The 11,324-nt window shown below is 58.8% G+C and overlaps 3 protein-coding genes across 3 annotated transcripts in view; 2 read left to right on the top strand and 1 right to left on the bottom strand.

Moving 5' to 3' along the window:
- Mthfsd (methenyltetrahydrofolate synthetase domain containing) overlaps window positions 1–2,107 on the top strand; it is a 19,708-nt gene extending 17,601 nt beyond the window's left edge. The window contains exon 9 of the mRNA XM_010627616.1: window positions 1,992–2,107. Coding sequence (XP_010625918.1) covers window positions 1,992–2,107 — 116 coding nt within the window. The remainder of the gene's footprint in view (window positions 1–1,991) is intronic.
- Window positions 2,108–4,874: 2,767 nt separating this feature from the next.
- Window positions 4,875–7,887, top strand: LOC104864517. Its single transcript, XM_010627495.2, has 3 exons — window positions 4,875–5,826; window positions 7,149–7,541; window positions 7,778–7,887. Exons 1-3 carry the CDS (start codon window positions 5,575–5,577, stop codon window positions 7,820–7,822), a joined length of 690 nt encoding a protein of 229 aa, XP_010625797.1. The 5' UTR covers window positions 4,875–5,574; the 3' UTR covers window positions 7,823–7,887.
- Window positions 7,888–8,773: 886 nt separating this feature from the next.
- Window positions 8,774–11,324, bottom strand: part of Foxf1 (forkhead box F1) — a 4,852-nt gene continuing 2,301 nt past the window's right edge. Inside the window, exons 2-3 of the mRNA XM_033757915.1 lie at window positions 11,217–11,324; window positions 8,774–10,181 (exon numbers count right to left, since the gene is read on the bottom strand). The exon at window positions 11,217–11,324 is cut by the window's right edge and continues 771 nt beyond it. Coding sequence (XP_033613806.1) covers window positions 10,021–10,181; window positions 11,217–11,324 — 269 coding nt within the window. The 3' untranslated portion in view covers window positions 8,774–10,020. The remainder of the gene's footprint in view (window positions 10,182–11,216) is intronic.

The following is an 11,324-nucleotide window of genomic DNA, read 5'->3' as shown; positions in this document are numbered from 1 at the left end:
GCCACACTGGACAGACACGGCCCCTCGGTCACCGGCGTCTCTGAGGGGTACACTGCCGCCCCTGCCCGTGGGCGCACAGTGAGGTGGAGAGACTGTTCTGCAGCCGTGTGTCCCCCGCAGCCCCTGCACCTTCCTAGCTGTGCTGTGCAGAAGGCTCCCGCTCCGTCAGGCCCTGGCCACAGCAACCACGGGTCACTGTGTCCTCACCCCGTTTTCCTGTTCCCCACAGTGACCGCTGTGCCCCAGAGTCCCCAGGCATCCTGGACTCTGGACGGCAGAGGCAGGCACATGGCCCTGACCCAATGTTGCAGCTGTGTCCAGCCTGCCCAAGGCCAGTTTGGCCTTCACATGAGAGTCACAGTGATAAGTGCTCGCGCCTGACACTGGGGAGCCAGGTTGCCCGACCAAGACAGCCCAAGTAGCTAGGCAAGTGGCCGGTGGCAGCCTATCACTTTATATTCATAGGAAGTGGTACTAGAAAGCTAGAAATGGCCCCAGATGTATCTGCCCTCAGACCTCCCACTGCCTCTTTCTTCCTCGAGGGGCAGCTCTTGTCCACACGAGGCAGGAGCTCTGGCTGCAGATGTGATGGCAGGCTCCCCAGCACTCATTAGCATCGTGAGGCACAGTTCGTGTGAGGGCGTGGTGAAGTTCCCATGGGCATGGGGTTCCATTCTGAGTGTGGAGCGGTGTTGCCACCGGAGGTGACACCACCTGCAGAAGCTGCTGCTTTGGACCCTAAGAAGGTCACCTTCAGCTCCATGGGTGAGCACAGAGTCTGGTCCTCTGTCCCCCTTCCTGTGTGGTGCTGGGTCACAGCTGACCGGGGGTGCATCTTCCTCCTCCTTCTCCTCCTCCTCCTCAGGCCCATCTGGTCACCACCACTTGATTTTCCTGTGTACTGGGGGTGGCGCAGGCCTGTCATCCCAGCACTCTGGGAGGCTGAGGCAGGAGGATCTTGAGTTTGAGCCCAGGCTGCTCACTATAGCAGCTTAGTGAGACCCTGTCCCCCCAAAATAAAAAAGGTTTGGGTTGGAGCTCAGGGTGAAGGCCCTGCTCAATCCCCTGTACCCACAAAGACAAAGCCCCGTGACGTCCACTGCGGGCCCTGCTCCCCTCCTCCCTGGAGTCAGCATGACCCAGGCTGAGCTTCGTGGGCTGCAGACACAGCTGCCCTCTGGGCCCCCTGGACCCGGGGGCAGGTAGGGCCTGTGCTCTCTGTGCTCCGGGTCCCCGGGAGGTGTCAGTGCGAGGCCACTGACATATAGGCCACCATGGCCATCTCAGAAGGGGCCATGAGGTTCTTAGAAACTAAAAGTGAAAGTCACTAGGCAGCACATAAACATGGCACCGTGAGCAGGGAGATCATGCCACATGATTCTTCCCAAAGCCAATGCAAAAGAGGTGCAGTCTGAACCGTGAACTTGTTCTGAGTGTGAAAACTGCAGCCACACAGAAAAGTGCATCTCAGGCTGGCCTTGAACTCCCTGTGTAGTCCAGGCTGGCCTCCAACTTGCAGAGATCCTCCTGCCTCAGCCTTCACACTCCATCACACCCAGCTAAGAGACTATTTTCTAATGCTGGGCAGGAAAGGGCTTCAGGAGCAGCACCCTGAGTCTAGGCGGGGACTCACCCTTTGTCCCCTGCACGTGTTGGGTTGTGATGGTTACGGTGGCAGGTGAGACACCAAGCTGACCACAGAGACTGCTCCTGGGTGAAACCGGCCCATCCACTCTGCAGTGCTCAGTCGGGGCTGTGGGTGCCGTCGGCACAGCCAGCAGGCCCAGCTGTCCTGTCTGGCTCACACTGTATCTGTGCCTCGAAGAAATGGGGTCCAACAGCACACCCCATCTTTATGCTCAGGATCGAGCCCAGGGCTTTCACAGGAGCCCTCTCTGCAGCTCTGATTTTGGGGACAGGGGCCGGCTAAGTTGCCCCAGCTAGACTTGGGGCACCTCTCGCCTCAGCCTCCTGCAGTGCTGGGGTGACAGGTACCACCCTGCGGCTCAGCACGGCCACTTCTCCACCAGGCCGCTGTCGCCTCAAGGGGAGCCAACCCTTTGCTCAGCAGCTGGGGGACCCAGGCCTGCCAAACCTACTCTGCTGAGATGCAAGGAGAGAGCACAGTCTCCCGGCCAGGAGCAGGCCCCTTGTCAGATGTCTGTTCAGACACACTTTCTTTTTAGTGATGTAGGTCTTAAAAAAAAAGAAAACTCAGCTGGGTGTGGTGGCGCACATCTGTGATCCCAGCATGCTGGGAGGCTGAGGCAGGAGGATGACAAGTTGGAGCCCAGCCTGGGCAACTGAGTGACTTGGCCAGACCACATCTCAAAAATTAATAAGGCTGGGAAGGCAGCTCAGTGTGAGGGCTCAGGGTTCAATCCCCAGTGCCACAAAGAAAAAAGTTGGGGGCAGCCGTGGCAGTAAATCCCTGGGAGGGCACAGAACGTGACAGGAGTGGCAGTGGAGGGAAAGAAGGCGGGGCCGGGCCAGGACCCCGTCCATGCGCCGAGGACAAACGTGGTGCTGGCCCCGCACTGTGGCCGGCCATGTCCAGCCTGGCGTTCTTGGGAGCAGACCTGCTGGGCTCCCCAAGTGCCCGGACTGCCTGCCCAAGGCACCCACGGCTCCCTGCCCTGCGTCTGTTCTCGGCAGGACACCCCCAGGGTGCGAGAGCCTGGCTTCTCAGGGTGTCTGCCCAGCCCGACGTGAGGGCAAGAGGGAGGGCTGGGCGCTGCCTACTCCAGCCAGAGAGCGCAGCATGGGCCCCAGCTCTGCCCTTGCAGCTCCCCTTGACCGGGCCTTCAGACGCGGGTGTTGAGAAACTTGGCCTCCCGAGGCCGGCGGGAGCCACCCTGCGCCAGTTGGTGGCAGCGTGCCCAAGGGAGATGGCGTCCCCACCCTTGCTGCCCATTCGGAGAGAGCTGAAGGCTGGCACACAGGGCACCGTGTGGAAGGAACCCCAGTGAGCCGCGCGCCCCTGCCACGCATGGGACTGAAATGAACGACGTTTGTCATTTGATGCCGCTGAGCTGGTGCTCAGTTCCACATTAAGACGAGTTCATTTATAGTCGCAGATAATGGTTGAAACTGTGGTGCTCACATAGCAATTTATATTTCTGTTAGATACTAAGTTATCCACGCAGGCATTTATAAGGGGTAATCTAAAGGTATGGTAAATATTTAAATAAAAATCCATTGCAGTGAAAGACGCACTGCCCCGAATGCCCTCAAAATCCTCCCCCAGGTTCGCACCCACTCGCCCCACCCTCCTGGCCGCTTTCTGAGGCCGCTCTGGAGTCCTCTGTCCCAAGTGTCTTTCTACAGCTGCCTCGGTGTCCTGAATCGGCTCAGAACGTTCACATCAGTTCCCGTCAAATAAGAACAATGCTGTGCCCTCCCTCACTGGACCTGCCACTGTGTGGCTTCTGGCTCTTCAAGTCAAAATGACCACAAAAGGAAAACATTTTGAATTGATTCCGGACATCTTTGGCAGCTGGGACAACGCAGCGCAAGACTCACGAGAGGGCCCCAGAGCTGCTGCAGAAAGCGGCCGGGACGCTGGGAGGGGATTTGAGTGGGATTCGTGACGATGTGTCCTTTGCTGTAACAAAATGTTTCTGTATTTCAGCATTCACTGCAGTGTCTGTTAGTGCCTTGTAAATGCACCTGTGGTCACTTTTGAGTGTCCTCCATCTCAGACCTCGAGAGCCGGCGTGGGCCCCACTGTCCCCCAGTGAGGGAAGCCGAGGTAACTGCTCTCTTGCCCAGCCTGGGCTGTTCTCACCTTGCCACCGAGGCTAGAAAGAGGCAAAAGCCAGGGTGCTGTGTAGAGGAGAAAAGCGGGGTTGGAGGCTCTGCCAGGCCCCACGGCAGCGGGACAGGGACAGAACGAGGCCAGGTCTGCGCCTCTGGGGCCTGCAAGGAGTGTCCAGCCTTGGCACCCTCATTTGCAGTCACTACGAGCAGGGACAGCAGCCACAGCCTGCCCTGGGCCTGCGGGGGCCAGCACTCGTTGCTTTTGCACACAAGGACCCAGGGCCGGGGCTTCAGGCCGCCTGCCCCGCCTCGGGTCCTGGTGGTGGGGTTTTCACCGCACCTCCCAGACAACCTTTCCAACAGCAGAGCAGAGGCGCTGCAGTGGGAAGCCGCACTCCTGTGCCCTCTCCCGGCAGGATTTCCCCTGTGAATGGAAGCCTTTATTGCCCAGGGCCATAAATCTCCGCAGTTGAGATGGGGTGGACGTGTGCCTGCGCCTGTGGACACTTCACTCTGTGGAGGTTTGGAAGCTGTAAACTCCGGCCCGAGGTGCTGAGCTGTGAGCAAACCAAACACTCCAGCCACCCTGGGGTGCGCACTATGCCCTGAGCTCTGCGGGGAGCTGCAAGCCGGGCCCAGGGAACAACGAGTGGCTCCCAAGGGCCCTGTGCCAAAGCCAGCAGAGCCCCAGTCCCTCCCTGGTCCTTGGGAGCGCTACCCGCCCAGCTTCGGGCCAGGGAGGCAAAGTCACTGTCTTCGCCCAGTTTCTCCTCACGGATGCACTGTGAGGAGTGAGCGCTTCTGTCTCCCCTCTTAGCGCAGAGTAGAGCCCCGTGAGGCAGGGAGCAGTGGAAGCAGGACTCGAACTCAATCCTCCGGCCACTGGCCCTTGACCGTCTCTCCTGGGGCCATGGGTCTGGGCGATGCCTCCTGAGCCAGTGGCCGCTAGGGCAGAGCTTGAAGGGACTGTGACTTCCATGTTGTCCTTCTGAAGAACTGGTTTCTCCGGCCACTGGCCCTTGACCGTCTCTCCTGGGGCCATGGGTCTGGGCGATGCCTCCTGAGCCAGTGGCCGCTAGGGCAGAGCTTGAAGGGACTGTGACTTCCATGTTGTCCTTCTGAAGAACTGGTTTCTCCGGCCACTGGCCCTTGACCGTCTCTCCTGGGGCCATGGGTCTGGGCGATGCCTCCTGAGCCAGTGGCCGCTAGGGCAGAGCTTGAAGGGACTGTGACTTCCATGTTGTCCTTCTGAAGAACTGGTTTCTATTTGAGATTAGAGTTATCATTTGTGTCATCGGGAAAGGGCCAAAGTAGCTCAGTCCCTGCCCCAAAGCCTGAGACCCTTAACGATGCCCCTGGGGGCTGAATTCCAGGACTGGGAAGTCAGTCTGAGGACTTTCCTGGCCCAGCAGCTGCAGCCTGTTGACAGCAGGTGGCGCTGCCTCCCCGCAGACGCAGCCAGGCAGTCCTTGGCCTGCTAGACGTCCTGCTTCCTGGACGGGAAACTGGGGTCCCCTGAGCCTTCCCTCCTCCTTCACCGTCTACAACCTTGAGCTCCCATCCTGGGGTGGAAGTCACAGCAAAGAGCCCTGGGGCTGAGCGGGCACCTGCATCCTCCCGTCCCCAAGGCCACCTGGAGGAGCCTCCCCTAAGCGGGTGAGAGTCCCCACCTCCTGTCATTCTGCGGAGGGTGGGCTTGGGACCAGGAGGCCCTGCAGAGGTTGACAGGGCTGCCTGGCGTGTGGAAAGCCGCCAACGGCCTGTGCTGGCCAGAGTGGGTTCTGGGACGCCTCCGCCTCACACAGCCATGACAGGATGCTGCGTGGATGCTGCAGTTGGTCAGATGCCGCGGTCCCAGCACATCGCACTCCGCAGACCCGTTCTTGGCTGCTGCACCCCACCCTGTGGCACAAGGGCTATGACATGCACAGGGCAGGACTGGCGTGTGGGCACCGGCAGTGGCCAGTGCTCAGCTCTCTCCCGCTGCCCCACCAGGTGGCCCTGGCTCCTCAGCGTCCCCTGGCTGGGGCACCGCACACCCACTGTGTGCTAGCACTGGAGCTACCCGTAAGACTCTGCCCAGCATCGGGAATGGGCATGTGTGGGGCCCAGGAGGTAGGGCCTGAGGAGATGGTGGAGGAGGAAGGTGACAAGAACAATGCCAGTCACCGAGTCTCACCCTGCATGGATGTGGTGGCCCATGTGTGGCCCTAGTGGCCCATGTGTGGCTGTGTGCTCAGCCCAGGGTGTCCCCCAGTGTAGCCCTCAGGAGCTGCAGAAGAGTGCAGGGAAGGCGAGGCAGGCAGCCCCTTCAAGCTCCCATATGGACCTGTTGCCCTGCGCCCCCCCCCCCCCCCGCACGCTTCCGTGGTTAGAGACGGGGCTTTGACATCAGAAAGCCTCTCCCGGTCGGGGTTCAGCTTCCTCTGCAGGCTGTCCCCCAATCCCCCAAAGGAGGGAGGCCGCTGGAGGACTGGGGACCACCAGGCCTGCTCCGGGCAGGAGAGGGCAGCAGAGGCCAGGAGAGTGCCCTCATGGGGAGAGGACAGGCAGACCGGCAGGCAGCAGCACCACAGATGGGGGGCCACCTCCCGGTGCCCGTGTGGGGAACCCCAGTCCCCTGCCCACTCCTGCAGCATTCTGGGGGCTTTGTGGAGCTGGGCACAGGGGCCCCCACTGTTCTAACTCGCCCTGCTGAGCCCTGGGTGGGCGTGGGGCCCCCCTGGGAAGGCAGGAAGCCGGGATGCCTGGGTGATTGGAGCTTTTAGGGCAGCTGCCTGAACCAACACAAGGCACTGCTCACCCCACGAGGCCGGGACCAGTGCGGGGAGTCTGTGGCCTTGGACTGGGTGTCAGGGCGCTGGGCGACCTCTTGCTCCTTGGGAGCCCAACTTCTTCATCTACCGCTGCCAGCCCCACAGGGGACGGCGTAGTCAGGAGGCAGCCGCAGCTCCAAGGCATAGGACTTGCTGGGGCAGGTGTGGTGAGTCAGGGACACAGCTGCATCTTTCAGGCCTCCTCCTGATGGAGACTCCATCGGGGTACCAACCCCTCCGCCCACCTGCCCATCTGAGGCCTCCGGCCCCCAGAGCAGTGGTAATAACAGGACAGAGCTGGTGGGCGCTTTTCAGCACAGAGCCACGAGCTCTATGGGGGCGACGGCTCCAGGCCGTGAGAGGCTCCGGGGAGCAAGCCGCTGGGCGGCTGGGCCCAGCCACAGGCTCAGATCCCCAGCAGACCAGCTGTGCAGAAGTCTGTGTTCTTGTCACTTTCCTTCTGGGGCTTTTAGGACGGGGAGAGGGGCGCAGGCACTTGGGACTGTACGGCTGGACCATGGCTCCCAGGACAGACTCCGGCTCTGTGCGTGGTAGCAGTTTGCTTGTTTTCAGGTGGAGGTGATTCTGGATCCAGCCTGTACCTTGAACAGCAGGGCAGCTTCTGCAGAGCTTCACCCCACTGACAAGCCCTGGCCCACAGCACCCTGGGGAAGCCACAGAGGGCCGAGCCGTCCGCCTGCAGCATGGGCGCCCAAAATGGCAGACTGGGTGCTGGCTGAGGGGGCAGTTCCGCCCGCCGGCCGATCAGCCCTTCCGGGTTGCCCGGAGCCTGGAAGGTCAGACTTTCCCTCTCACCCTCAGATCTGGCAGATCTGGCCTGGACTGAGCCGGGCCTGGTCCCCAGGGACCCTGGGCCCGTTTCCCCATACAAGTTCTCGGGATTCTGCCACCCGCCCAGCCAGCCGTAACGTGGGAGACACTGCTGAAAGGAAAACACGGCCGGAGGTGACAGGAAGCGGGGTCCCAGCCCCCCTCTGGCCCCTCGGCACCCCAGGACATACCATGGGGTGCACCACCTAGGCCTGTGGGGAGCAGGGGCTGGAGACGCGGTGCCTGCCCCACTTCCAGGGAGGCTGACGGGGCGGGCGCAGGGGCTGCCTGAGGTGGGGCGCTCCTGCCTTCGGAGCAGTGGCGCAGAAAGCCGCAGGCTTCTTCTTGTCCGCTTTATATCTATTTTATAGACAGCTGTGAGCTTGGGACATTCATTGCCTGGGCCAGATTATTGATAATTTTGATGTAACAGCATTGGAGAAAATGTCCCCACGTCCAAAATGTCAGCTCTGACAAGACACAGGTTCGGAGACTGAGACCCCACAGTGCAGACACTGGGGTGGGTCACGCGACAATGTGACTTACTGTGTTTGTTTTCGTAGGTAGCTGAATAGGAACAGAGAAGGGCAGTCAAGAGAAGACACAAGCCTGTTTGTTTTTCCCCAGAGAGGAAAAAAAATATGATGTAGGAGGGAAATATTGCCGGATTGGAAATTTGCCTATAACCTTGCTTTCCCCTCCAGTAGCCCTTTTCTTGCTCAAATTTAACTCAATTTTCGTTTGAGAAAACCAAGTATAAGGCACCACCAAACCAAACCAAACCAAAACAAAACTTTGAAGCTGTTTTATGATTTTTAACAGCTAGAATGTGGGGCCAGTAATGTTGAAGCTTGAAGTAACATTCGCATTGGTCTTGGGCTAGCAAAAAATTATATCTGTATCTATCACATCAATACATTTACGTACATAACACACACCACGCGTATGTGAGATGCGCACGTACGTGCATGGCTTGCTTGGTTTCCCCACGGGAAAAAAGATCAGAGTCCTTCGTTAAACATTTCATTATTTCTTTTTAACGAGAAATGACATTTAGAGGGGCAGAGGTTCTTCTTAAAAAACAGAAGCCAAGAAAAACAGTTACTCTTGTCCAGATTTTACTTCAACGTGAAACGAAGAGTGAAAAGAGCAGGATCAGCCGAAAAAGAAAAAGAACAAGAAAAAGGTATTCCAAATTGCCCACATTCTGAGTCCTTAGAAGATCTGGAGAATCAAAGCCTTTCTGTGGGACCCGAGAAATATCCTGCAACCCCAATCCCAGTACAATACCTATGCGACTTTATTTCTAGCTGATACAATTCACAAGGCCACGTACAAATGTTACACATTTTTATTTTTGTTCTTTTTTTTAGGAAAAAAAATACACAAAAGGCAAAACATCCTCAAATCGTCATTTTATACAGTGCAGAAGGAAAATGAAAATACGTGTCACAAACGCTGCACCCCAGCAGCCAAAATACTAAAAAGGGGGGGTAGTCCTTCATATTATATATATATTTATATAAAACATATGGAAATTTGTTTTTACAGGGTTTGGTCTTTGTTTCAAATTTACAATGGAAATCTAAAACAAATTCTACATGGCAAATATTGCCAACAAAGTTACACCATTAATACTGATAAACGGAGGAGCCTTTGCGGGGTTTTGATTATTAGGGAAAGAAAGTAGAATAAATAACAGACAGAGCCTTGCTAGAATTTTAAAAGTGCCTTAACCTTTCTGCGTCACCGCGACGAGGAGCTCGAGGTCCCGGGCCTCCCCGTCCCTGCCTCTGGCCGCATTAGCTTCGTCCTGGGACCAGAAAGTTTACAGTAGAGACTGGGAGAGAGAAAACACCCACAGACAAGGGAAAACCGAAACTCAAAACAGTGAGAGGAGGGGAAGGTGGCAGGGACGGCAGAGGCCTGGACAGCCGCACGAGCTGGCCGGCTTCTTGGCTCCTTCTGTTTTCTTCTAAAGAGGAACAGTGGCTTCAGAAACACAAGTTATTCGCACAAAGATCCACCTGTGTCAGTGGAGGAGGCATCAGAGATGGGGCAGGACAGCGCCGGGCCTGGTCCCCTCCCCTCTTCCAAAAAGAGGACTCTAACGGGAGGCTGGTGCTTTCCAAGACATTCTTTCGGAAGAGTTAAAAATAAAAAGATAAATACTCAACCAAAAAATAAAAGTATTTGATAATGATCGGTCTCCTCGTTTGCCTTTCTCGTCAAAGCCTCCCGCCACTCGGCCAGGGGTGCCGGGAGGGCTCTCGGCAGAATTCTCCTTTGCAGGTTTGCAGGTTGTCCCGGCTGCACCTCTGCAGCCCGGCCAGCCCGGACAGGACCGACGACAGATGCTCCTTCCCCACGGCCACCGTCCACTGGGCATCCCCACCGCCGTCCTAAACAAGCTCTAAAGATCTGAGGGGATGGGGCAGTCGAAGAGCGCACGTCGCAGTGCTGGCTCTGGGCCTCCGGGATTTCTTTCCAAACGATCGGCCGGGGACGGCCGAACTCCTTCTCCTGCTGACGGTTATACCTCAAGAAAAAAGCGGTCTCTGGCAGTGGCTGCCCGGCCCCGCCGCCGGCCAGTGCCGGGAGGGTCCTGAGCCACTCACATCACGCAGGGCTTGATGTCTTGGTAGGTGACTTGCTGGTGGTAGTATGAGCCCCCGCCGGCCGAGTGCATGGACGAGGAGGCCATGGCATTGAAAGAGAAGACGAATTCCTTTCGGTCACACATGCTGGGCGACTGTGAATGATACCTGGGGATGCCTGCCGGCCCGGGGACACAGAGGTGGGGAGCACAGGTGTTAGAGGGGGTCAGGCCTCGGGGCAGAGAAGCAGCACTGCCTCGGGCCCTGGGGGCTCAGCCCGGCTCGGGCGCACACCGCTGCCACAAGCCACCAGAGGTCCCAGGAACCATCCAGAGCGACGCAGGCTCTGCTCCCCAAGCTCAGCTCGCTCTGCCCAGGCCTCTCCAGCCTCACACACTGCACTTCCCTAAGCCGCAGGGGAACGGGGAGGGAGGCCATGGGACAGGGCCCGCAGCGCCTGCACTTCCTCCGACACCACCTCCGTGGCGGGACTCTGGCCAGGGTGGAGAGAGAGGCCACAGCAGGCCAGCAAGCAGCAGCGGCAGGCAGGCGCTGAGAACCTCGGTAGGATCCCCTGGACCACATGTCGCCCGGGGCAGTCGAGGCCGGGATCTTAACCGGCCCCAGCAGGGCAGCCCCACAGCCTACCTCAGGCTCCTGCCTCCCATGGGCTGCAGCCTGCCAACCCCGGCATCCAGCTGAGCCCCTTCCCTGCTAGGCCCAGAAGGCACAGCCTCCTTCTGGGGTGGGGTATGGGAATGGGAGTTGTGCCTGGTCTGGTGACCTGGGGGCCTGAAAACCTGGGTCCCGAGAAACAGAGTCCTGAGGCCTGCAGGGTGACCCTGAAAGGCTGGGGCTAGGGGCTCTGGGCCTAGGCCTAGCTCTCCGGTTCTGCCCAGGCCAGCAGCGTATGAGGAACTGGCAGGGATTGGATCGGTGGGCCTGCTGTCCCCGGGGTCCACACAGAGGCCTTTCTGAGGAGTGCGGGGGACTAAGGGACCCAACAGGACTTAGAGTACTGGGGTCTGAGAGTTTTGGGGAGAAGGGCCTCTGTGCCCTTAGAAGAGAAAGAGAAACAAAGTATCCCGGGCTTTGGGCTGGTCTCCCCGGCACAGAGCAAGGCCCAGGGTGCTCTGGGAGCCAGCGCTCAGCCTGGGAGACCCAGCCTGCAGGAGCCCGGGGCTGCACCCACACACCCCTGGTTCCCACTCACCTTGGAGCTCGGCCGGGGCGTTGTGGCTGTTCTGGTGCAGGTAAGGCTGGTCCAGGGAGTGTGTGGAGAGGCTGCCGGACAGGGGGTTGGCTGCGGGGGCACAGGGGG

Source organism: Fukomys damarensis, unplaced genomic scaffold (genome assembly GCF_012274545.1).
Source record: "Fukomys damarensis isolate Sample0158 unplaced genomic scaffold, DMR_v1.0_HiC HiC_scaffold_32, whole genome shotgun sequence".
In the NCBI taxonomy this organism is placed as follows: domain Eukaryota; kingdom Metazoa; phylum Chordata; class Mammalia; order Rodentia; family Bathyergidae; genus Fukomys; species Fukomys damarensis.
This window is presented reverse-complemented; position numbering and strand designations above follow the sequence as displayed.